This window comes from Pristiophorus japonicus, chromosome 16, assembly GCF_044704955.1.
Source record: "Pristiophorus japonicus isolate sPriJap1 chromosome 16, sPriJap1.hap1, whole genome shotgun sequence".
Taxonomy (NCBI): Eukaryota; Metazoa; Chordata; class Chondrichthyes; family Pristiophoridae; genus Pristiophorus; species Pristiophorus japonicus.
Genome location: NC_091992.1, coordinates 45,910,345 through 45,937,738, shown reverse-complemented (window position 1 = coordinate 45,937,738; position 27,394 = coordinate 45,910,345). Strand labels below are relative to the sequence as shown.

At 46.3% G+C, this 27,394-nt stretch overlaps 1 protein-coding gene across 5 annotated transcripts in view; it reads left to right on the top strand.

Moving 5' to 3' along the window:
- Positions 1-27,141, top strand: part of fkbp6 (FKBP prolyl isomerase 6) — a 116,694-nt gene extending 89,553 nt beyond the window's left edge. For all 5 annotated transcript variants that reach the window (XM_070857282.1, XM_070857283.1, XM_070857284.1 and 2 more), the window contains 4 exons: positions 1,363-1,560; positions 2,421-2,530; positions 3,617-3,702; positions 26,515-27,141. In XM_070857282.1, coding sequence (XP_070713383.1) covers positions 1,363-1,560; positions 2,421-2,530; positions 3,617-3,701 — 393 coding nt within the window. In that variant the 3' untranslated portion in view covers position 3,702; positions 26,515-27,141. The remainder of the gene's footprint in view (positions 1-1,362; positions 1,561-2,420; positions 2,531-3,616; positions 3,703-26,514) is intronic.
- The last annotated feature ends 253 nt before the right edge of the window (positions 27,142-27,394 follow it).

Sequence of the window (27,394 nt, the reverse complement as noted above, 5' to 3'; positions counted from 1 at the left end):
TACAATGTAGGGCATCTCTGCCAATAGCTCAAGGTTTTCGAGATTGTAAACGTTGTATGATCAATTACCACTCCCGATCCCCGTTGTGTGGCCTGAAACAGCCTTGCACCTTGAGATCTAATAGACAAATGGGTTGGTTCACTCTGGCTTTCTGTTAAATAAATACTGTACATAGCCTTGGGAGACAATCCCTTGTATATTAAATCTAGCGGTACACGTTAAACACAGGTAAAAATCCATTGCTGCCCTAACAAGTAGTTATGGTTCTCGGACAATGCTGGTGATCATTTTGGTGGGAGAGAAGGAAAGGGAGGGTAAACATAGCGGAATATGTTCCTCTCTCTTCCTCTCCCCAAAGTTGATTGCTGCAGAATGACATTAGCAGTGGCCTCAAACCCAGGGGAGGTTAAAAGATTAGACTGAAAAGAGCTATCTGTTAGACTGGGGAAAAGGAGCAGCATATTAAATCTGCCAGGATCAATGGCCCTCTGTACTGATGGTGCATATGTTTGTCTCAGGCTCCTGGACACATGCAGGCAGTATCTAGTTGTACATCTTTGGCGATCATCCACTCCTGTTCAGCTTTGTTCCAAATCTATTCACAGCCTATTAAAGACGTTGCTTGTTCCGAGTCCTTGCTCTGTACTCCTGCCGTTACCTCTCGCCTTCTCCCCTCCTTTGTCCCGCCTGAAACATGACCCTGTCCTCTCTCATCGATGCAGCTGTTTTGTATGTTTCTGGACATTTCTCTTTCCTTTTGTTGAGTGTCATCTTCAGTTGTAGTTGGTGTTAGGATGTGAACATTGCCCCGTTACTGACGTTTAATATTTCCACTAATGCCGTCTCTTTCATCAAATCCCCATACGCAGCCTCGTGTTGAGTGGGTGTGGCCTACACCCATCCCCTCCAGAGCACGGGTTTTCAGGAAGCACAGGTATGAGCAGAGGGGTGTACACTCTTCTGATCAGACCTGCTCCACAGGGTCCCTATGATCCCCCATTAGTGCTCATGCCCCTTACACGGTTCGATAATTCCTCCTGAATTTCCAGTATGTTCTCTGGGTGAGAATCCGGTCGGAGTGTGAAGTTGGAAAATGATCCTTCAAGCTTTCTAATTGAATTCCTGCCATGTAACTGGAGCTGAATGTCTGTGTCTGTCTCTTTCTTTCGTCTATCTCATTATCCCCTTCAAGGGTTCCTCTTTCTATAGGGAAGCGTCCATTGGAAAGGGGAACTAATTTGCTAATTTCAAGGTCTTAATTGCATGTTTTCCCAGCTATGATCAATCTCAGAGGGACAGGGCAGTCAGAGTTTCCCCTGTGCCCCAGCACACACTGTCCTCACTCTCCGTATTTCTCCTTAGGCGCTGTCAGTGTTTGCACATCGCCATCCAGCTGATGAGGAGCAACAGTGTAAAATGCACTCCTCCAAACTGTTGCTGTTCCTAAACCTGTCCATAGTCAGCCTGAAGCTGAATGCACCGGGCCGTGCGCTGGTTTATGGGGAGAGGGCTCTACAGATTGAAAGCAAGAATCCCAAAGCACTATTCCGCTGTGGCCAGGTGAGTGAGTGTGCACACTGACAAACTCACACGGTTCCCTGCACAGTAAGCCGCCATTTTATTTTATTGATGTGAATTCTGTGCTCAAGGTGAGGGATCTTTATGCTGTACAACTGAACCATTTTTGGCCCAGATCAGTGTTGAGCATTGACCCCACTTCAATACATCCATGTCCTTTTGAAGATAGGGCACTAGACTTGTACACATTCAACTGTCCATCATGGGTATTCTCGAGAGTGGAGTGATTGGGGGTCGCCCGGGGGGGGGAGGGGGAATTGATTGTGGGCCACCCGGGGGGGGGGGGGGGGGGGGAATTGATTGTGGGCCACCCGGGGGGGGGGAGGGGGGGAATTGATTGTGGGCCACCCGGGGGGGGGGAGGGGGGGGAATTGATTGTGGGCCACCCGGGGGGGGGGGGGGGGGAATTGATTGTGGGCCACCCGGGATGGGGGGGGAATTGATTGTGGGCCACCCAGTGGGGGGGGGTGGGGGGAATTGATTGGGGGCCACCCGGGATGGGGGGGAATTGATTGTGGGCCACCCAGTGGGGGGGGCTGGGGAGAATTGATTGGGGGCCGCCCGAGGGTGGTGGGGGGGGAAGTTTGATTGGAGGCCGCCCAAGGGCTGGGGGAGGGGGGAGATTGATTGGGGGCCGCCCGGTGGGGGGGGGGGGGGGAGGAAATTGGGGGCCGCCCAGGGAGGGGATTAATTTGGTGTCTGTGAATTTGTTGAATTCCCCAATGGCTTCTCCTCACTTGCTGTGAGCAAATTGCTGAATGGTTGCCTGATGTGAGAGGTGGTGTGTGTCGCGTCTCTCTCGCAGCTAACCAAGCTTTCTGTGTGGTGTTGCCCCGTACCAGGCCTGCTTGCTGATGCTAGAGTATGACAAAGCCAAGGATTTCCTGGTGAGGGCACAGAAACTGGAGCCATTCAACCCTGACGTCAACCGTGCCCTGGTGAAGCTGGACAGGTGAGCTCTCAGAAACCCCTGGGTCTGCAGGTGATAACGCACGATGTCCCTGCTCACCTGCTGGCTGTTGTATGGGAAACATTATTTGCATGTTTGAAATAATGGGACGTTACAAATGAGGCTATTTTCCGACTGTGCTCTTGGTGAGGGAGCCTCATGCACCAGAAATGCATATTGAAAAACCTTGAGACACGGTTTTCTAGCCATGTCAGGAGTGCACGGCCGGAAAATGACCCCCGATAATCAGACTGATCATTCTTTATATTCACAGAAGACAACAATGTGCAATTTTTATTTTTTATGACTGTTTGTTTATTTTAATTCCATTGTTGTATTCCAAGCGTTGTCATGGCAATAAGGCGTTTTCCAGTTGAGCCTCTGAGCTGCAGATCGGAGGTGGACTTGCTGGGATTTTGGGGATAGTCAGTGTCTCCAGTGCAATATTTCAGGGTAAATCCATACAGTATTTCAACATTAAAATGAAGACGTCATAGATATTTTCAAAAATGTGAATACCAGAAGGCAATGTCTAGAAACGGGACTGCTTTTACTGAAACCCTTTTTTAAGGGAATTTCTCTTCTGTGTATTGGAAGTTGATGTGCCAGAGGAGCCAGTAGGTGGCAAGCTGTTGGGACCTTGCAGAATATAAAGATTGAATCAGAGTGCCTGGAGTGTGATGTGCAGTTTATCCTTGCATTACTCTGATTCTGGCACTGGGTGGTGCTGGTGGGCTTTGCCACGAGGGACAGTAATCGAGTGTAGAAGGTGCAAGTTGTGCACAGTTCACACGACTGTACCAAAATCCTAAATTGTGGAGCGCCAGTGTTGTGTGACTCGGGTTGATTGGGCATGGGTATAATTCTGTGATTTTTACCTGTTGCAATCAGAGAGGACAGAGGCGGAAGGCGTGACACCCCACTCGCGTGCCGCCAGGTCAGCATTGGTTTTATGTATTTTTTTTAAAACCTGGGAATGGGCCTAGGATTTGTATGTTTTGGAGAGGCAGAAGCCTAAAGGCAAGGGAGAATGTTCCATAAGTGATGCTGTGAAATGTGGTGAACTTGTTTGGTTTCCCTTCCGCCTAGCTGCTATCGAGAGTGGAACATGAAGGAGAAGGAGATGTGTAGCAGGATGTTTGCTGCCTGGGAACCTGCGGCAGTGAAAGACTGAGGTGAGTCGCGGGTGACTTGTTTCCGATGTAGCTGCGAGAAGTAGCTTCGAGCAGGCGCTGTGCTTCACTTTAGTGGGGCATGAAGGGGCTTTCAGGTACTTTTCCAATTCCCTTTTGAAAGCCACGATTGAATGTGCCTCCACTACCCTTTCAGGTCGTGCATTCCAGATCCTAACCACTCACTGTTTTTTTTAAAGTTTTTTTCTTGTGTCGCCTTTGGTTCCTCTGCCAATCACCTTCAATCTGTGTCCTCGGGTTCTCAACCCTGCTGCCGTTGGGAACAGTTTCTCTCTCTCTCTGCTCTGTCTAGACCCCTCATGATTTTGAACAGCTATCAATCTTCTCTGCTATCAGGAGAACAGCCCCAGCTTCTCCAGTCTCTCCACGTACCTGAAGTCCCTCATCACTGAAATCATTCTCGTAAATCTTTTCTGCACCCTCTCTAAAGCCTTCACATCCTGTCTAAAGTGCAGTGCCCAGAATTGAACACAATACTCCAGTTGTGACCGAAATAGTGTTTTATAAATGTTCATCATAACTTCCTTGCTTTTGTACTCTATGCCTCTATTCATTAAGCCCAGGATCCCATAAGCTTTTTTAAACCACTTTCTCAACCCGACCCACCTTCAATGATTTGGTCACATATACCCCCAAGTCTGTCTGTTCATGCATCCCCTTTAGGATTATACACTTTTGTTTATCTATCCTCTCTTCGTCTTTTCTACCAAAATGTATCACACCTCACTTTTCTGCGTTAAATTTCATCTGTCACCTGTCTGCTCGTTCCACCAGCCTTTGTTTTCTGATTTGACTGGGGAGAGGAGCTGGCTGATTAATCATACAATCGTAGAATGGTTACACCATAAAAGGCCATTCGGCTCATTGACCTTGCCATCTCCCGTAGCCTCGCTACTCTCATCATGTCAATCAAAGATAAGGCCATCTCTGACCACTTCCTCGTATCGCTCTCGCCACACATCCCCCTCCCCCCCCCCCCCCCCCCCCACCCCTACCTCCTTCTGTGTCCGCCCCTGGGGGGAAAAACATTCTCCCAACTCTCTGACAACTGCGCTTATGAACTCTCAACTCTCCAGACTTTGGCCCTCCATTCACCATGACATTTCTGCAGCTACCGATCTGCTCAATCACACCCTCACCACCACCTTTGATGCCCCAGTCCCTGTTAAAACAATTACTCTCTCTCTCACCCTGGCCATTCCCCCAGTACAGCCCTGATCTTCATTTCCTCAAGTCCAAGGGACACAGACTTGAACAGATATGGTGGACAACTGATTTAGCCATTCACCACCAGATATAGCTGGACCACATAAAGCACTATCGGGTCCTGCTCTTGTCTGCCACAATTGCTCACTATTCCAGAATCATTCTGGAATGTAAATATAAACCCCGGCTTCTATTCTCCACTGCTAACCGCCTCTTTAAAACCCTCTCCCCAGTCTCCACCCTCACCTCCGACAATAAATGTGAGGAGCTCATGGACTTCTTTGCCTCTAAGATTGAGACCATCTGTTCGGCCGCCTCTGCCCCTTCCCTTCCTTCCCCTAGCTCACCGGGCCAAACTTCCTTTAAGGATCCCCCCCTGCCCTAGCCCTAGCCCTGAGCTCATATCTTTCTCCAATCTCCGCTCATGACCTTTCCAAGCTCAGCCTGTCCATGAGACCCACTTCCTGCTCCCTTGACCCTATTCCAACCAAACTGCTGACCACCTAACTTCCTTTTCTGGCTCCCATGTTAGCCGACATTGTTAACGGTTCTCTCTCCTCAGTTACTGTCCCCTCTCCTTCAAATCTGCCGACATCACCCCTCTCCTCAAAAAAAGAACCCTTGACCCCTCCAGCCTTGCAAACTACCTCCCAATCTCCAACCTCCCTTTCCTCTTAAGTCCTTGAACGTGTTGTTGCCTCCCAAACAAGTGCCCATCTTTCCCGCAATCCCATGTTTGAATCCCTCCAATCCGGATTCCGCCCCTGCCACAGTACTGAAACAGCTCTCATCAAAGTCACAAATGACATCCTTTGTGACTGTCAAAGGCAAACTATCCGTCCTCGTCCTCCTTGACTTGTCTGCAGCCTTTGACACGGTTGACCACGCTATCCTTCTCCAACGTGAAAGGCACTATACAAAGCCAAGTCTTTTTTTCTTTCTCCTATTCCCACGAGCAACTTCTTCTTCCCCTGACCCCCTCTCCTTCCCCTCCCTCTCGGCCCCTGAGCCCCCCTTCTCTCTCTCTCCTCTCTCCACCCCCCCCAAGCCTCGATCCCCTGTCCTCTCTTTCTTCCCTCCCCCTCGATCCCCTCTCCTCTCTTTCTCTTCCCTCCCCCCCCCCCCCCCCCATCTCCCTCTCCTCTTCTTCCCTTCCCCCCCCCCCCCCCCCGAGGTGTCTGTGCTCCTCTAATTCTGACCTCTTGCGCATCCCTGATTATAATCGCTCAACCATTGGTGGCCGTGCCTTCTATTTCCTAGGCCCCAAGCTCTGCAACTCCCTCTCTGCCTCTCTACCTCTCTTTCCTCCTTCACCTCTTTGACTAAGCTTTTGGTCACCTGCGCTAGTTTTATCTCATCATACTCCTGTGAACGCCTTGGGACGTTTCATATGTTAAAGGCGCTATATAAATACAAGTTGTCACTAGTGGTGATTGCTTTATTAGTTGAATTATGAGTAGCAATCTATTCTTTTATTCATGTAAATTTATATTAATACTAAAATTAAGTGTAAGAACACCACTCAGATAACAGAAAATCTGGGCACATATAGGTCTGAAACCAGGGCCCCTTTTCAGCAGGAAAGTTCTGTTCAATTCAGGTTCATATCTAGAGAGTGGGTCCCACAGAAGCATTTACAAGGACAGTGGTATATCTTGTGTAAAAGTTTCTGCAAATCACTGAAAATGAAAAAAAATAATTGATGAACAATTTCTTTGGAAGCGGCTGATCTCTCCAGGCAGCGGTGAAGTTTTCTCTTTTTTTTTCTTCCCCTGGGAGACTGTTAATTTTCTATCAATCGGGACACCACAAACATTTCAAAAATGAGTACTTTAATTTCAAATCCAACATCAAGACACGATGAGCATTGGCTGATCTAACACAAACCGCGATCAACAGAATGATTAGCAGCAGGCCTCGAATTCTGTCGCTCAGTGGCCGTTCCAGGCGTGACCGCTATCTGATGGACCCTCTGTTAATACTGTGCCCGGGAGATTAGCTGCATTGCTGCAGCATTAGGCACTGGATGGCTGTTCAATTTCTCTTGAGTTGGGGTCTCGCCAGTTCAGCGTGGGTCCCTGAACTGTGACAGTTTCTTTGGAGAGTGCGGAATGATCTGCACGCTCACCGCTCTGCTCCCAATCGTGGACTCCACCCAACTCATTTAATCTGCCACGGGAAAGCTCTGTATAAATGTTCAGAAGAGTAATCAAGCACCACTCCAGAATGTTCATCTGTCCTCACATCTCCATTGATCAATGCTGGCCTGTTGCCTCTCCTCCCGCCCCCCGCCCAGTCTAGCAGAGACTATCTTGTCCCATGGTGTATTTGGTCCATTGCAATGACATGAAACTCACTCCGAATGAAATCTCTCCACATGTCCCTGTTTGAGGCCATTAATTGACTGCTTTAATTAGTTTTCAGTCTGTTCCTCACACCCACTGCTCCTTTGTGGGGGGGGGGGGGGGAAGGAAAGGTTTTTCTAACATCTTGTCTCACTTGAGGCTCGTTTAGCTTTAAATCTGTCCTCAAGTTCTGCGTTCACAGCAGGAGACCTAGAATTGGCCCCTGTCGAGCTCCACCAGTCACTGCCCCTCCCCCCAGCCACAGTCCTTTCCATTTAACACCACCTTCTGCTTCCTATTCCAGGTCCCTCTTCAATCCAGCAGCTGAATATGCCAATAATTCCACGAACCCTAGCTCATCAGATCCGTGTAGCGTTATAATATCTGCCAGGGTGTTGCTGAGTGACATTGATTGACATCGATGGCAGAAATATGCACTGCCCCTGGGCAGTCATGGCCTGTCCCCACTCTTGTACCAGCCCCTCTCACTGCATTGACTGTGTCACGTGGCAGTCCTCCCACCAGCACTGCCTGTTTATGCTGGCCAGCTCTGGTGGATTCAACAAACCCAGTTTTGTGTAAAGTGATAGTTTTGGATAGAATGCAAAGCGTGTTTCTGCCACTGACTGCACTCCCTGCCTGCTGCCTCTGGAGCCTTGGCACTAATCATCTCACCTTTTGTGAATTTTCTAATTACTTACTGGGGGAGTGTAAGATAAATAGCTGCACTGTTTGTCCCGCATTCAGGCTGAAGCCAAGATGCATGTTGAGGTCATTTGGAGAAAATAAAAGGGTTAGTTAAACCACAGGACTCTCACTTTTTAAAACCTTTTTAAAATGTTTTTTTAAGTTGTCAGCCTTGGCTCAGCGGGTAGCACACTCGCCTCTGAAGTGGGGCTTGAACCTCCAACCTTCTGACTCGGAGACTTGAGAACGTAGCACAGCACTGGTGTGTCAGCCGAGACTGAGGGAGTGCTGCACTGTCGGAGGTTCCATCTTTCGGATGAGACTTTAAGCCGAGACTGCGACTTCCCTCTCTGGTAGATGTAAAAGATCCCATGGCACTATTGGCAGAGGAGCAGGGAGTTATCCCCGGCGTCCTGGCCAAAATTTATCTCTCAATTGTCATCACTTTTTTATAATATTTAAAAACAAGCACAAATTCTGGCCATCATCTCATTGCCGCTTGTGGGACCTTGCTGTGTGCTAATTACCTACCTTGTTCCCTACATTGCAGGAGTAGCTACACTTCAAAAGTATTTTGTTGGCTGTAAAATGCTTTAGGATATCATGAAAATTACAAACACTTTCTTTTTTTGTTATTTGTTCTCTGGTTGTGGGTAAATCTGGCAAGGCTGCATTTATTGCCCATCCCTAGTTGTCGTGAGAAAGAGGTGGTGAGCCGCCGCCTTGAACCACTGCAGTTCATGTGGTGATTGTGCTCCCACAATGGTTTTAGGGAGATAATTCCAGGATATTGACCCAGCAATGAAGGAATGGCGAATGTGTCGCAGGCAGGATGGTGTGCGGGTAATGGTGCTCCCACGGCATTGCTGCTATTGTCCTTCAAGGTGGTCGAGGTCACAGGAGGGAGATACTGTTGAAGTAATCTTAGAATGCACTGCAACAACTCACTATGACTGTACAAACTGCAGAAACATGGCGGAGATATTGGGTCCAATGTTGGGGCATGGATTATTGAGCATTGCTGTGGCTGCGCATCCAGGTGAATGGTGAGCAGTCACTCTCCTGACTTGAGCCTGGTAGATTGTGAAGAGGGTTTGAGAGATCAGCAGGTGAGCCCCTCACTGCAGTGCACTCAGCCTCTGCCTTGATCTTGTAGTCATGGTGTTGATATGGCTGGTCCAAGTCAGCCAATGTTACCTGCCTCTTGTCTGTCCAAGCCGGGATGTTATCTAGCTCGTGCTGCAGGGAGGGATGGGCTGCTTCATTATCGGAGGAGTTGTGAATGGAGCTGAATACTGGGATAGTCGGTGAATAGTCCCACTCCTGACCTTATGACGGAGGGAATGTCATTGATGAAACAGCTGAAGGTGGTTGAGCTGAGGACGCTTTGTTCCCACCTCCCATAAAAGGAAAAAAATTATCGACTTCATCCTCCCCTTTGAGGTGTAGTTTGAAGCAGTGTCCTAGGTTTATTCCCTCAGCTGTTTAGCCAGGTTCTAGCTCCAGATTGTTATCCACATTACAACAGTGACTACAATCCAAAAAGTACTTCATTGGCTGTAAAGCGCTTTGAGACATCCGGTGTTCGAGAAAGGCGCTATATAAATCCAAGTCTTTCTTTCAATCACTTGCTGCAAAGTGCACATGAGATTATTGGATAACAGTTGGATTGGACTCGTCTATCTTACCGTCACTGATGGACACTCGTTGCCTCGGTGTGAATGAGTAGTGGGCACTGGAACAAGGTACCACTGAGCTGCCGGTGCTGTGGAATGAACATCAAGAGGGAGGAAGGAGGCCTTACACCTCGCATTTAACCTGTGGTTAGGCTGCAAACCCACTCTTCTATTTTCGGAAGAGTTCCACCCTTGCTCTAGATTTTCCAGCTTCCATATTTAGAATCCGATCTCCCTATGACTTTGAAAGTAGCTTCATTAGCCTTGGTATCTAGGTAAGCCTTTGGTAATAAGCCTGGGGTAATGAACAGAAAAGCCTTCTGCTAAGTATCTTAGCGACTGGAATTGACCTGTTCCTCGACTTGTGTACCAGCTGATGATCAGTGGACTGTTGCAGCATCAAACCGAGGTTTAAATTACCAACTGTTGTGGAATAAAAGATGAATAAGTGAATAACAGCAATTTAATGTATATAAAGTTACACTAATTCCTTGGAATGACAATAAGAAACGGTCACAATGCCACTACAGGGTACTAAATTGGTATTCTTTTAAGTGAACGTTTTATCTGCACAGTGATTCCCTTCACTGTAAAAGCTGAACTAACCTGGCTTAACACTTGAGCATTCCGAGCAGATTCACACGTGCCTGAGTCGAGAGTATTCCTGCAACAGTTGTGAATTTGAATAACTGACAGCTGGATTCATACATAACTCGCTGCCATTCACATAACTGATCAATTTGCACAATGTGTGTTTGTTTGGTCGAGATTTGGCTCCGTCCCTTGAGCCTATAGTTCGAAGACCAGCTTGAAGCATCCTTGTAACATTCGTATTGATTTAGGCCGAGACATGGAACTTAACTGCAGCTGGCTTTTAAACTTGTGTATTGTGACTGGATTGAAAGGGACAGCTACCAAAACTAAAACTTCATTTTATTTGACAACAAAATCCAAAAAACAACTCCCAAATTGCCAAGCGAGTAAACCTCTGATCAAAGGGAGTTTGGCAAATTGTAGCTGCCATGGATCTTAAAACTTGTATGGTGATCCACTAGATCTCGGGATGAAATGGATTCACATGATCTTGGCAGAATGGTATTGTTTGTTGGCTGGATGGAGATTATCCATTTATCTCAAACTCTTGTCTGCAACTGGATGTAACTTGGATGTATTTTCACTCTTGCACCTCGTAGGCTTGCAAAGAAAATGAGCTTCCTTAGGAGCAACCAATCAGTTTCTAAGTCCTTGTATCCTGGTGGGACTGAGACGTTGGGTTCTCCCATGCTGAACAGCATCTTGGGCCCTGGACAATCAATGGTAGCCTTCTGCTGGCAGACAGCCAGGCTTTGAGCACCTGGTAGGAACAAGGGGCCCTCTAATAGGACAGTAGCAAGCCCATAAATGGGTCAACTTTCCTGTGTAACATGGCAGAATCTTTTTCAAGTAGTTCCTTCCGATAATCTGCACGCCTCATGAAGTATTAAAGCCTTAATGTTGCAGCAAGATGTGTCCAGTAAAATGGGCCTTTGGTTTTAATCTAAGACACACCGATTATACCTGCCTCCTAGGAGGTACCTGATGGTGTTTGAAGAACCTCTGAAGTGCAATAGACTCTTTCCCCGATGTGTGCTCATCCTCCCTATTTAACCACGTACTGCATTACATGATTCCCTTACTCGTGTATATAACACAAAGTAGTTCCCTGTTTTCATGCACATAGCTCCCTACTCCAGGAGAGATCATTAACTCAGCACTTTGCTAGATATAGGGACCTTTCTAAGGAGCCTTTCAGAATTATGCTTCCAGTAGCCTCAAAGTTTGGATGATATCAACCTGAGCATTCTCTTCCACAGAGATCCAGGGAACAAAACTCTTCCTGTCTGAATCAGGGAGAGGCATCCCAGCAATTCTGTTTCTTCACTGGACAGCTACAGTGTGATGCAGCCAATGAGGCCGACTGTGTTAATATAATTATTGATCTCTTTTTTTTTTTCTTCAATCCCTTGTGAGCTATTCCCGTCCCATTTCCATATGCATTAGTTGTTGACTAAAATGATGGGGACGTGTCTTGCCTCTGCCGGGTGACTGTCTCGAGCTGGCCATTGGGATATGCCCCAGAGTCCCCCCACCCCCACCCCACCCACCCTTCCTTTGCAAAGGCCTCTCTCTGCCACCTGAGATTGGGAACAGGTGTAGGGGCCGTGAAGGTGTAGCCCAACATGCACTGCACAGCTGTAACTCCTGGAGTAGTGGGCAGGTGTTCCTCGGTCCAGATGTTTCGAACACCAATTGGCGTGGAGGAGGGGCAGAGTAATGGAAGGGGATGATCTGGTGTGTACAGTGAATCTGCATGTATAAAGGACTAAAGGAGGCTGAGCAAATTAATCTGAAGGTTGGTGAAATACTGAGATTCTGTCATTTTTAAAATTCATACAGCAGGTGATTTTCGTACTATAATTTGGGTCAATCAAATTTCTGTAAAAATGGAAATAAAAATAACATGCAGGAAATCTGAGCCCAAAAATTACAGTCTCTGACATAAATAGATGTTGGGGTGGAACCCTTCATCAGACTGGACTGATCTGGCTGAGGGGAGACCCTTGTGTTAGGACGGACTCGGATAATGCGGAAGATGCCCCAAAAATACGGGCAAACAGTTAGAGGTCAAGAGTTCAAATATTACACTGACTGCCCTGACACAGGGCAGCATTTTTAATTCATCCTTGGGATGTGGGCCTGGCTGGCATTCAGTGCCCATCCCCAGGTGGTGGCGCTGGGCACCACCTTGAACCATGTGAACAGTGTGTGGTGAACATACTCCCACAGAGCTGTTCAGTCGGGAGAGCCAGGATTTTGATGCAGTGATCATGAAGGAACACCAATATAATTCTGAGGCAGCGTGATGTGTGATGTGGAGGGGAACTTGGTGATGGGCTCAGCGACGCAATTGCATGGTGCAATGGCCTAGAGCTCCACTCTACTGTGATAGGAGACTTCTAGTTCCTTGTCTAGCTCCCTCAGGGGCCCAATGGGTAACCACTACCTGGGCCTTCAGACCAGGAGGCCCAAGTTCAGTTCCCAGTCGGTGTGGAGTTAAATGAACTCGGTAGTGACCGCAGCATGGAGCCCACAGGTGGTGTTAGCACCCTTGGGCTGGGAATGGTGAAAGTCAACCAGGCCTCCTGCCCCTCCTCCCCCCCCGCCCCCCCCATCCAGTCAACCCTGCTGGATATGCATGTATGTGGCTGGCAGTCGATGATGGAGTCAGACTGTGCTGCGGGGCCCCTCCGTGACGGAGCAGCTTGCTGGGGCTTGGGACTGTCCACTCGGGATTAGGTACTGGAAGACGGCCGGACTCCATAGAACTGTGGCCAGCACAAGTCAGCACCTTGAGAAAGGAGAAAAATGACAACAACAAAAAATTCCCAGACGCTGAGTGCCTGATCTCCGAGCAAACGTCCAATGCCTCCTTATAGTGAGGCAACGTCTAAAGAATCGGTCTGAGCTGATGCTCGCCCCCTCGAGGCCATTTACAGAATAGCTGAGCAATAATAATTGTCTTTTTGACCTTTCGGCAGAGGATGGAGTAAGGAAACCAAAAGAAAAAATGAAGAAACCTTATTGCAATAGTGCAGGGAAGGTGTTTAACCGTTTACACAACACACAATAGCTCACCTTGAGGTTGCAATCTTGGTTTATGCCGTGTCAGGTGACCTGATCATGTCTACGACACAACTGTGTCAACTTTCAGGCCATAGCTGAAAAACCAGGCAGGCAGAGACGAGCTTTTTTAAAAAAAAAAATGGGTCCCACCTACAAAATTCACGAGGCAGCAGCAAAGAGGCGAGTAAACTTGAGCTTGATGTGGGCTCGAGTCACACTCGAGAACCCGGAGCACTTTGAGACGAGGTGGGCACTCCAGGGCTGTATGCAGGGAGCAGTGGGGGATCTGGGAGATTGTCAGAGGGACTGTCCTTCAGATGTAACAGACTGACGTCCCATCTGCTTGCTCCTGTGGTTCAGGTGGAGTTTAAAGATCCCTTGGTGCAGTTTGATCGATGGATAGGGAATTATCGTTGTGCCCTGGCCAGCATCTCTCCCTCAGCCACTACCACCATTGCTGTGCATAAAACTGCTTTGTTGATGAAACGTTATATAAATATAAGTTTGTTGTTTGTTTCAGGGAGTAAGAAAAGTGGAAAGGATAAGGTTACAGCAGTTAGAAACCAAATAAGCTTAAATAGAATTAGAAATGAAAAATGGTGTAGGGAGCGATGTGAATGAGCAGAAATGGTTTAAAAACATACTGTGCACTTAATTTTGCAGTAATGAGGCTGCTCCTGATGTTTGAATAGCTTTGTCATGTAGCAGGGCTTGCACAGCCCTGGTGTGAGTTTGATTCCCTCGATCTGTCAGTACTCTCAAATTGGCATGTCTGTATTATACCGTCGCTGCGTGTGTGAATTTGGTTTGGGATTGCTGGATCAGGGTATCGGTTGCTCACCACAGTGGGGACTGGAGTGAGTGATCGCCACTGGGGACACTGCAGCCTGGGCGCTGTCTCATCGATCTGGAAACTGGAGAACCTGTGATCTTCCCACATCAGAGGGGAGAAAAATAAATCGCCCGTAAATTCTAACTCTACTTGGTTTAAGCAGCAGTTTATCACTCCATCAAGCTGAGTCCTGAAGCAGATTCTGTTTCACGGCAAAATATCCGAGGAATCTGTCTTGCAGTTGACACGGTTTGAATGTTTACAGCTGGAATCTGATGTCTGACACTGGCTGGCTGACTGGCGGATTTTTATAAGGCCCTTGTAAGTGATAAATGACCAATTATGTTTCCACACAAGTGAGTAAACATCTGCAATCCATCCACTGTGATTGAGCTTGAAGTATTTTCTCAGCCGAACTACAAATTTTGCAACATTTGGCAAGTATCTGAAAAACTGGTACTGAGTGTCGGGATTAGTACAGATCAGTCAGGGGCTGTAGCCTTTGATTAAAGTGTTGGACTGGTGGGAGTATGTTTTTCTTTTCACTTTGGTGGCACACTGATATAAATTGAATGTCGGGATGTTTCACTGATTGAGCTAACGTCAGTGGAATCTTCAAACCTACTTTGTTTAACCCATGACTACTTTATATGGAAATCATTGCATTGTCTGCCAGGACTGGATCATCAGTAGGTACTGGGCCTGTTGGTGGTTTGGAGCCTGTAGGTTTACTCCTATTGATGCTTTAGGCTCTGTTGCTGCTGTTACTGTAGATTACACTACCCTGCCCTGGGTGCAGTTTGTCCCTGGTTCTCATCAGTGGGTTTTCAAAATCTGCATCTATGTCAGTTTGAACTTTTATATAATTTAAAGTTCTGCCATTTGGTTGAATTACACAAGAACATAAATAGGAGCAGGAGTAGGCCATTTGGCCCTTTGAGCCTGCTCCACCATTCAAGAAGATCATGGCTGATCTATCTCCACTCCCCCTTCCTGCACTATTCACCCTATCGCTTGATTCCTTTAGTATCCTAAAATCTAGCTCTGTCTTGAATATACTCAATGACTGAGCATCCACAGCTCTCTGGGATAGAGAATTCCAAAGATTCACATCCCTTTGAGTGAATGCATTTCTCCTCATTTCCGTCCTAAAGGGCTGGCTCCTTATTCTGAGACTGTGCCCCCTAGTCCCCAGCCAGGGGAAACTTCCTCCCAGCACCTATCCTATCAAGCCCCTTAAAAATATTTCATATGTTTCAATGAGATCACCTCTCATTCTTCTAAACTCTAGGAAACATAGGCCTTGTCTACTCAATCTTTCCTCATAGGGCAATCCCCCCATCCCAGAAACCAGTCTAGTGAACCTTTGTTGCACTCTAAGGCAAGTATATCCTTCCTTGGGTAAGGAGAGCAAAACTGTTCACAGTACTCCAGGTGTGGTATCACCTGTATAATTATAGTAAGACTTATTTACTCCTATACTCCAATCCCTTTGCAATAAAGGCAACTTATCATTTGCTTTTCTAATTGCTTGCTGTACCTGCATGTTAACTCTCTGTGATTCGTGTACAAGGTCACCCAGGTCCATCTGAATACCAACATTTCCCAATCTCTCTCCATTTAAAAAATATTCTGGTTTTCTTTTTTTCCTACCAAAATGGATAACTTCACACTTCTCCACATTATATTCTATCTGCTATGTTCTTGCCCATTCACTTAACCGGTTCCATATCCCTTTGCAGCCTCTTTGCATCCTCCTCACAGCTTACTTTCGCACCTAACTTTGTATCGTCAGCAAACTTGGTTACATTGCACTTGGTTCCCTCATCTAAGTCACTGATATAGATTGTAATTAGCCGAGACCCAAGCACTGATCCATACAGTACCCCACTAGTTACAACCTTCCAACTCGAAAATGACCCATTTATTCTTTCTTTCTGTTTTCTGTCTGTTAACCAATCCTCAATCTATGCTATTTATTATATTAGCCCCAATCCCATGAGTCCTAATTTTGTGTAATACAGGTGCAGCGTCGAGAATCCTCAGGACCAAGGCTGTTCCAGATTCCAGGCTTTTCCGGACTTTCGATTGTCTTTCTGACGTCACGAATCCAGAAATATCCGACCTCAGGTTCAGGTATTTCCGGATTTCGGAATGTCAGAAAGGATGTGTCTGTATGTGTGTCCCGCCGAGGAGGTGTTTGGGCCGGCCGGCCCCCCCCCGAGGAGGTCCCAAGGTAAGGGCAGCGGCCGCGAGGTGAGGCCCAAGGTCTGGCAGCGGCGGGGCCCCGAGGTCAACGGGTCCGAATTCCGGAACATTTTACGGATTCCGGACGACCCTGCCACCGATCGGTCTGGATTCCGGAACTCCGGATTTTTGACGCTGCACCTGTAAATAATCTCTTGTGTGGCACTTTATTGAATGCTTTTTGAAAAAACCAATGCACCATATCCATTGGTTTCCCCCTTATTTACCCTGATAGTTCCAACATCAAAAAAACCCTTAATAGATTTGTCAAACACTATTTCCCTTTTAGTTCCCGGTTTCCTCCCTCCTTCCTTTCTTGAAAAGCGGAGATGCATTTGCTACCTTTTAAATCTATAGGGACAGTTCTGGAAGATCAATACCTGTGCAGTCACTACCTCTATAGCTACCTCTTTTAAAACCCTAGGATGTAGGCCATCAAGTCCAGGGGATTTGTCAATATTTAGTCCCTTTTAATTTCTCCAATACAATTTCTTAATTTCTTTTAAGTTTCTCATTCTGAACCATTGGTTCCCCACTATTTCCGGAATGTTTTGTGTGTCTTCTACCGTGAAGACAGGTGCAAAGTATTTATTTAATGTCTCTGCCATTTCATTATTCCCCATTATAATTTCTCCTGTCACTGCCTCTAAGGGACCCATATTTACTTTCGCTAATCTCTTCCTTTTTAAATATCTATAGTAGCTTTTACGATCTGTTTTTATGTCTCTTGTTAGTTTACTCACATTCTCTTTTCCCTTTCTTTATCAATTTCTTGGTCATCCTTTGCTGAATTCTAAAATCTTCCCAATTCTCAGTCTGTCTTCTCTTTTTGGCAACCTTTATAAGCCTTTTCCTTTAATCTAATACTTTCTTTACCTTCTCTTCTCTTGCAGGCCATGGTTGGACCACTTTTCCCGTGAGGTTTTCATTCCTCAAAGGAATGTATATTGGGTGTGAATTATGGATTCATTCTTTAAATGTTTCCAATTGCTTATCCACCATCACCTTTTTTAATACACACAGAAAATGCTGGAAATCTCAGCAGGTCAGGCAGCATCTATGAGAGAAACAGCGTTAACGTTTCGGGTCGATGCCCTTCTCTCTCCACAGATGCTGCCTGACCCGCTGGGATTTCCAGCATGCTCTGTTTTTATTTCAGATTCCAGCATCCGCGGTATTTTACTTTTGTATCATCTCTCTTAATCTAGTTTCCCCAGTCTAACTTGGCTAACTTGCCCCTCAGATTTAGGACCCTGATTTCTGGCCTGACTCTATCAGTCTCCAACTCAAAGCCTTCACATCCTTCCTAAAGTGCAGTGCCCAGAACTGGACACAATACTCCAGTTGAGGCCAAACAAGAGTTTTATAAAGGTTTAGCATAACTTCCTGGCTTTTGTAGTCTATGCCTCTATTTATAGCTCTGCTTTATTGCATCTATTTTGTTGCAAATGCTTTGCACATTCAGATATTGTGCCTTTAGCTTTAACTTTTTTTTCTTTCTTTCCCTGATGTCACCTTAGTCTCTAATGCCCTATTACCTTTGTTAAGCTCTCTGTCCCTTCCTGGCCCACTCTATTTCTTTTGACCCAAATCGCTACTCTACTCTATATAGCCTTGATATTTTTCTTGCTGCTTTTGAATTGACCTTTTCATAAATCCTCCCATATACCCTTCATTAAGTTAAAGTCCTATCTACCGCCCTAGTTATTCGATTCGCCAGGACACTGGTTCCAGCCCTATTTAAGCGGAGCCCGTCCCAACGGAACAAATCCCTCTTTTCCCCGAATTGGTGCCAGTGTCCCATGAATCGAGACCCACACCACTCTTTGAGCCACGCATCTGACCTAATCAGTTTGTCCCAATGCTAATTTGCACGTGGCTCAGGTAACAATCCAGAGATTATTACCTGTGATGTTCTGCGATTTAATTTCTGTTCTGCCCGGAGTGTTGCCACTCCATCTCCGTGTTGGATGGCCACAGATGCACCTCACCCCTCCACCTGGGTATCATTTCAAAACCATTTTAAAGTCTGCTGTTGATTTCATCCAGACTTTGGTGGGCTTACCTGGGTGGGATCTGCCAGAAGCCAGGCCTCGGGCAAGGTGGACATAGAAACACAGAAAATAGGTGCAGGAGTAGGCCATTCGGCCCTTCGAGCATGCACCACCATTCAATAAGATCATGGCTGATCATTCACCTCAGTACCCCTTTCCTGCTTTCTCTCCATAACCCTTGATTCCTTTAGCCATAAGGGCCATATCTAACTCCCTCTTGAATATATCCAATGAACTGGCATCAACAACTCTTCCACAGGTTAACAACTCTTGAGTGAAGAAGTTTCTCCTCATCTCAGTCCTAAATGGCTTACCCCTTATCCTTCGACTATGTCCCCTGGTTCTGGACTTCGCCAACATGGGGAACATTCTTCCTGCCTCTAACCTGTCCAGTCCCTTCAGAATTTTATATGTTTCTATGAGATTCCCTCTCATCCTTCTAAACTCCAGTGCATACAGGCCTAGTCGATCCAGTCTCTCCTCATATAATAGTCCTGCCATCCCGGGAATCAGTCTGGTGAACCTTCGCTGCACTCCCTCAATAGCAAGAACATCCTTCCTCAGATTAGGAGACCAAAACTGAAGACAATATTCCAGATGAGGCCTCACCAAGGCCCTGTACAACTGCAGTAAGACCTCCCTGTTCCTATACTCGAATCCCCTAGCTACGAAGGCCAACATACCATTTGCCTTCTTCACCGCCTGCTGTACCTGCATGCCAACTTTCAATGACTGATGTACCATGACACCCAGGTCTCGTTGCATCTCCCCTTTTCCTAATCTGCCTCCATTCAGATAATATTCTACCTTCGTGTTTTTGCCACCAAAGTGAATAACCTCACATTTATCTACATTATACTGCATCTGCCACACGTTTGCCCACTCACTGAACCTGTCCAAGTTCCCCTGCAGCCTTTTAGCATCCTCACACTGCCACCCAGCTTGCAAACTTGGAGATATTACACTCAATTCCCTTATCCAAATAATTAAGGTATATTGTAAAGAGCTGGGGTCCCAGCACTGAGCCCTGCAGCACCCCACTAGTCACTGCCTGCCATTCTGAAAAAGACCCATTTATCCCGACTCTTTGCTTTCTGTCTGCCAACCAGTTCTCTATCCACGTCAGTACATTACCCCCAATACCATGTGCTTTAATTTTGCACACCAATCTCGTGTGGGACCTTGTCAAAAGCCTTTTGAAAGTCCAAATACACAACATCCACTGGTTCTCCCTTGTCCACTCTACTAGTTCCATCCTCAAAAAATTCTAGATTTGTCAAGCAGGATTTCCCTTTCATAAATCCATGCCGACTTGAACCGATCCCGTCACTGCTTTCCAAATGGGCTGCTATTTCATCTTTAATAATGGATTCCAACATTTTCCCCACGACTGATGTTAGGCTAACCGGTCTATAATTACCCGCTTTCTCTCTCCCTCCTTTCTTTAAAAAGTGGTGTTACATTACCTACCCTCCAGTCCATAGGAACCGATCCAGAGTCGATAGACTGTTGGAAAATGATCACCAATGCATCCACTATTTCTGGGGCCACTTCCTTAAGTACTCTGGGATGCAGACTATCAGGCCCCGGGGATTTATCAGCCTTCAATCCCATCAATTTCCCTAACACAATTTCCCGCCTAATAAGGATTTCCTTCAGTTCCTCCTTCTCACTAGACCCTCGGTCCCCTAGTATTTCCGGACGGTTATTTGTGTCTTCTTTCGTGAAGACAGAACCAAAGTATTTGTTTAACTAGTCCGCCATTTTTTTGTTCCCCATTATAAATTCACCTGAATCTGACTGTAAGGGACCTACATTTTAAGGAGTTAAATGCAACATACTGAACAGCTATACAGGGTCTGGCACGGACGGAGGAGGCTATCCATCGTAACTAGCTCATCCTTCCATTGTAATCTCTGGTCTCCCCATCACTGCGTCTGATTGCCTCTTGAATGATTCCATAGTTTCTATCGCCACCTAGAACCCATTCCAGGTACTGAGCACTCATTCCTTTTCCGTTTCCAGCTATGCTTCCTGTACTGCCGTTATGGTTTAACATGAAGTAGTGCTCAGGATTAACCTTTTCTATTCCACCTAATACCTTGTCCCCTCTCATTCAGCTCTGTCCAAGTTTTCCTAACCTTTCTACACAAACTCAGTCCTCTGACACCAGGGCTCAGCTTTGTGGCCCTTCTCTTCCAGGAATTGGATATATCCAATGTGTGTGTGACTGAACATGGTACTTGAGGTATGGACTGACCAGAGCAACACACAGTCTTGGTACGATGGGCTTGGACTGCAAGCGTAAGTTTTACAAATGGAAAATCAGCGGATGTGTATTTATGAACTATAAATGTGCACTCCAAGCGCAGTTCACATCAGTAAAATTGACCTTGTCCTTCACTGACTTTGCCATATAACAACATTCTGTCAACATGCTGCCCTGCTGTGACTGAACAAATGCTGAGTCCACCATCGCTCCCAAGGTTCTTTCAGCTTCTCTCTCAGCTACTTTCATACCAATCATTGCATAAGCATGTTTCTTCATTTTATTTCTAATGTGTAGCACCTTGCACTTGTCGCTGTATATTTCATCTGCCCATAGTCCTACCCACTCGCAAATTCTGACACGGTCCTTCTGCATTTCCCTGGCTGCTTCATTGGACTTGATGTGTTCCCCCTCCCCTGCTAATTGCAGCTCATTCAATACAACAAAGCTTTGCAAAGTCCTGCACTCCCCTCATCCTTTCCCCAAGCTCCCTGTGGCCCATTCATTTGACTTCAAGATTCTCGCCTTTGCTTTCAAATCCATACATACCTTACCTTGCTGATATTCTCCTGTGTTTTCCTCACATGGTCCTCGGCCACTCTGCCTACAGTTCCACCATTGCTAGCCACTTGTCCCGCTCCTGCCCTCCGGAACTCCCAGCCCCATGCCTCCCTCCTCCCTGCCTTCAAAAACCTCCTTCTCTCTCTGCTTGTCACATTGACGCAGTCTGCTCCCCCTGATTGTGCCTTTCCATACCATCCAAACCTCACTTCTTTTTACTCGAACATCCGCTGATGTGTTTTTTTTTCCCTTGCTGTATATTGCTTTGACCTGTCACTGGAAACACTAGATATACAGAGTTGTATGTGTTTGTTATTTATCATCTGTGAACTTGATCAACTTTATTACATTTATATATTTCCAGGATATTTATCCAGATCAAATAGCCCCAGCATTGATCCCTGAGGCACGTCATTCCCCTAACTACAGTCTGCTGCTTCCCCTCTCGGCCAATTCCTTATCCACTTCCAAGTTTTGCCCCAAATACTCGCTGCCTGAAGCATGTGCTCCATTAATTCTCTGTACATTAGTTGGTAGCGCTCTTGCCTGAGTCAGAAGGTTTTTAGGTTCAAGTCTCACTCGCGGACTGAAGACCTGATGCAGTGCCAAGGTAGTACTGCATTATCTTTCAAATGAGAGGTAAACTGAAACATCCATCTGCCTGTTTAGGTGGATGTAAAAGATCCTAAGACGTTAGTCGAGCAACAGGCATTTCTTCCAGTGTCCTGGCCAACAACCTCCCTCAACATTGAATAAAACCGATTATGTGCTCATTTACATCATTGCTGCGCGTAAATTGGCTGCTGTGATCAACTACACAACAATAAATGTAATTCAAAGTAATTAATTGGACGTGAAACACTTTGGGACGTCCTGATGATGTGATGTACCTCAGGAGCCTGATCTAGTAAGAAAGGGGGAGGCCATGTGGGAACTCGGGGACACTTCCGGTGTCCCTGACGACTACGTGTGTGGGAAGTGTATCCGCCTCGAGCTCTTGACGGTCCGCGTTGCGGAATTGGAGCTGAAGGTGGATTCACTCTGGAGCATCCACGATGCTGAGAATGACGTGAGTATCACGTGTAGTGAGTTGGTCTTACCGCAGGAGAAGGGTCCACAGCCAGATAGGGAATGGAAGACCAACAGGAAGAGCAGTGCAAGAAAGATAGTGCAGGAGTCCCCTGTGGTCATCCCCCTGCAAAACAGATACACTGCTTTGAGTACTGTTGGGGAGGATGACTCATCAGGGGAGGGCAGCAGCAGCCAAGTTCATGGCACCGTAGGTGGCTCTGCTGCAAAGGAGGGCAGGAAAAAGAGTGGGAGCGCGATAGTGATAGGGGATTCGATGGTGAGGGGAATAGATAGGCGTTTCTGCGGACGCAACCGAGACTCCAGGATGGTATGTTGTCTCCCTGGTGCAAGGGTCAAGGATGTCTCGGAGCGGGTGCAGGACATTCTGAAATGGGAGGGAGAACAGCCAGTTGTCGTGGTGCACATTGGTACCAACGACATAGGTAAAAAAAGGGATGAGGTCCTACGAAAAGAATTTAAGGAGCTAGGAGCTAAATTAAAAAGTAGGACCTCAAAAGTAGTAATCTCGGGATTGCTACCAGTGCCACGTGCTAGTCAGAGTAGGAATCGCAGGATAGCGCAGATGAATACATGGCTTGAGCAGTGGTGCAGCAGGGAGGGATTCAAATTCCTGGGGCATTGGAACCGGTTCTGGGGGAGGTGGGACCAGTACAAACCGGACGGTCTGCACCTGGGCAGGTCCGGAACCAATGTCCTAGGGGGAGTATTTGCTAGTGCTGTTGGGGAGGAGTTAAACTAATATTGCAGGGGATGGGAACCTATACAGGGAGACAGAGGGAGACAAAAAGGAGGCAAAAGCAAAAGACAGAAAGGAGATGAGGAAAAGTGGAGGGCAGAGAAACCCAAGGCAAAGAACAAAAAGGGCCACTGTACAGCAAAATTCTAAAAGGACAAAGGGTGTTAAAAAAACAAGCCTGAAGGCTTTGTGTCTTAATGCAAGGAGTATCCGCAATAAGGTGGATGAATTAATTGTGCAAATAGATGTTAACAAATATGATGTGATTGGGATTACGGAGACGTGGCTCCAGGATGATCAGGGCTGGGAACTCAACATCCAGGGGTATTCAACATTCAGGAAGGATAGAATAAAAGGAAAAGGAGGTGGGGTAGCATTGCTGGTTAAAGAGGAGATTAATGCAATAGTTAGGAAAGACATTAGCTTGGATGATGTGGAATCTATATGGGTAGAGCTGCAGAACACTAAAGGGCAAAAATCGTTAGTGGGAGTTGTGTACAGACCTCCAAACAGTAGTAGTGATGTTGGGGAGGGCATCAAACAGGAAATTAGGAGTGCATGCAATAAAGGTGCAGCAGTTATAATGGGTGACTTTAATATGCACATAGATTGGGCTAGCCAAACTGGAAGCAATACGGTGGAGGAGGATTTCCTGGAATGCATAAGGGATGGTTTTCTAGACCAATATGTCGAGGAACCAACTAGGGGGGAGGCCATCTTAGACTGGGTGTTGTGTAATGAGAGAGGATTAATTCGCAATCTCATTGTGCGAGGCCCCTTGGGGAAGAGTGACCATAATATGGTGGAATTCTGCATTAGGATGGAGAATGAAACAGTTAATTCAGAGACCATGGTCCAGAACTTAAAGAAGGGTAACTTTGAAGGTATGAGGCATGAATTGGCTAAGATAGATTGGCTAATGATACTTAAGGGGTTGACTGTGGATGGGCAATGGCAGACATTTAGAGAACGCATGGATGAATTACAACAATTGTACATTCCTGTCTGGCGTAAAAATAAAAAAGGGAAGGTGGCTCAACCGTGGCTATCTAGGGAAATCAGGGATAGTATTAAAGCCAAGGAAGTGGCATACAAATTGGCCAGAAATAGCAGCGAACCTGGGGACTGGGAGAAATTTAGAACTCAGCAGAGGAGGACAAAGGGTTTGATTAGGGTAGGGAAAATGGAGTACGAGAAGAAGCTTGCAGGGAACATTAAGGCGGATTGCAAAAGTTTCTATAGGTATGTAAAGAGAAAGAGGTTAGTAAAGACAAACGTAGGTCCCCTGCAGTCAGAATCAGGGGAAGTCATAACGGGGAACAAAGAAATGGCAGACCAATTGAACAAGTACTTTGGTTCAGTATTCACTAAGGAGGACACAAACAACCTTCCGGATATAAAAGTGGTCAGAGGGTCTATTAAGGAGGAGGAACTGAGGGAAATCTTTATTAGTCGGGAAATTGTGTTGGGGAAATTGATGGGATTGAAGGCCGATAAATCCCCAGGGCCTGATGGACTGCATCCCAGAGTACTTAAGGAGGTGGCCTTGGAAATAGCGGATGCATTGACAGTCATTTTCCAACATTCCATTGACTCTGGATCAGTTCCTATCGAGTGGAGGGTAGCCAATGTAACCCCACTTTTTAAAAAAGGAGGGAGAGAGAAAGCAGGGAATTATAGACCGGTCAGCCTGACCTCAGTAGTGGGTAAAATGATGGAATCAATTATTAAGGATGTCATAGCAGCGCATTTGGAAAATGGTGACATGATAGGTCCAAGTCAGCATGGATTTGTAAAAGGGAGATCATGCTTGACAAATCTTCTGGAATTTTTTGAGGATGTTTCCAATAAAGTGGACAAAGGAGTACCAGTTGATGTGGTATATTTGGACTTTCAGAAGGCTTTCGACAAGGTCCCACACAGGAGATTAATGTGCAAAGTTAAAGCACATGGGATTGGGGGTAGTGTGCTGACGTGGATTGAGAACTGGTTGTCAGACAGGAAGCAAAGAGTAGGAGTAAATGGGTACTTTTCAGAATGGCAGGCAGTGACTAGTGGGGTACCGCAGGGTTCTGTGCTGGGGCCCCAGCTGTTTACATTATACATTAATGATTTAGACGAAGGGATTAAATGTAGTATCTCCAAATTTGCGGATGACACTAAGTTGGGTGGCAGTGTGAGCTGCGAGGAGGATGCTATGAGGCTACAGAGTGACTTGGATAGGTTAGGTGAGTGGGCAAATGCGTGGCAGATGAAGTATAATGTGGATAAATGTGAGGTTATCCACTTTGGTGGTAAAAACAGAGAGACAGACTATTATCTGAATGGTGACAGATTAGGAAAAGGGAAGGTGCAACGAGACCTGGGTGTCATGGTACATCAGTCTTTGAAGGTTGGCATGCAGGTACAGCAGGCGGTTAAGAAAGCAAATGGCATGTTGGCCTTCATAGCGAGGGGATTTGAGTACAGGGGCAGGGAGGTGTTGCTACAGTTGTACAGGGCCTTGGTGAGGCCACACCCGGAGTATTGTGTACAGTTTTGGTCTCCTAACTTGAGGAAGGACATACTTGCTGTTGAGGGAGTGCAGCGAAGATTCACCAGACTGATTCCCGGGATGGTGGGACTGACCTATCAAGAAAGACTGAATCAACTGGGCTTGTATTCACTGGAGTTCAGAAGAGTGAGAGGGGACCTCATAGAAACGTTTAAAATTCTGACGGGTTTGGACAGGTTGGATGCAGGAAGAATGTTCCCAATGTTGGGGAAGTCCAGAACCAGGGGTCACAGTCTAAGGATAAGGGGTAAGCCATTTAGGACCGAGATAAGGAGAAACTTCTTCACCCAGAGAGTGGTGAACCTGTGGAATTCTCTACCACGGGAAGTAGTTGAGGCCAATTCACTAAATATATTCAAAAGGGAGTTAGATGAAGTCCTTACTACTCGGGGGATCAAGGGGTATGGCGTGAAAGCAGGAAATGGGTACTGAAGTTTCATGTTCAGCCATGAACTCGTTGAATGGCGGTGCAGGCTAGAAGGGCTGAATGGCCTGCTCCTGCACCTATTTTCTATGTTTCTATGTTATGTTTCTAAATACCTATAGTGTCGTCAGTCCTCTGCTGTGAACAGGATCCATTGTGAGAGAAACCAAGGGGACAAAAAGGAGGGTTCAGTCGTGATAATTTTAACCCCTTTCCCCCCCCCCCCCCATTGCATAACTGACTGGATCGGGTCGGTCGCCTGTTTTACACCACGCCCAGTTTTATTCTTCACTGAAGGCAATGGAGAGTTAAAACGGGCGGCCAATCCGATCCTGGCCGTTTCCTGCCGGGTTGATTAGATTAAAATTACCCCCGAGGTGTAGTGAATTATATTTGAGTGATTTGTAAAATGAGGTTACTGATATTTTCTCTCTTTTTTTCTTGGTAGGACTCCCAACAACAAATGTGGTGGGCCATCCAATGGAGTTGTGGGCCTGTTTGCTAAGAGATGACAGTAAATATAAACCCTACAAAAGTGGAATACACATTCTAATATGTTAAACTATTTCACAAAGTGCAAGTTAATTGTGCTGCATGTAGCACCTCTCTTCTGTGTGACTAATCCCGTTGGCTGAGACCATGTAGGGGACTAGGTCACTAATCCCATTGGCTGAGACCATGTAGGGGACTCTGTCACCAGCCCTGTAGCTATTGCCACCACATTCTCCACGTTCACTCATTCCATGGTTTTTTTTTTTAGAAACCAGTTCATGGTTCATTATTAAACAGTAAAATTAAAGGTAAAGTTAATTTGAACATTTGTAACTGGGAGAATGGCGCCTTGAATCTAATTTGATTTTAAAAGTTTACTGGTGAGCACCTTTAGATTTGAGGAGTGTATGTTGTGTACTTGCTGCTGGTACAATGGGCGTTAACCCCCACACTGGTGGAGAGCCACTGGTCACACACTGGAGCCATGAATCGACCGAAACTGGCAGTCACTGTCCTCTGTGTATATTCCATTGCCGAGAGCTTTGTTTAATTATGATTTAAATAAACAGTTTGGTTACTTAAAGCTGTCTGGCCTTTGCAAAGCTTGAATTAAATGGGTAAAATATGTACAGCTTGGAGTCTGCTTTATGGGCTGTCCCTGTAAACTGGCTCTTGTTATGAGAATGGAACACATCGACCTTGCTCTTAACCAGTGAGCCCTTTAACTTTTCACCTTTTTAATTATATTTTATAACAATATACGTGCAGTTTTTACTCAGTAGATTATCCTCCATTTTATATGTGTAGATTCAACCTATTCAAAGGAAGTTTTCGGG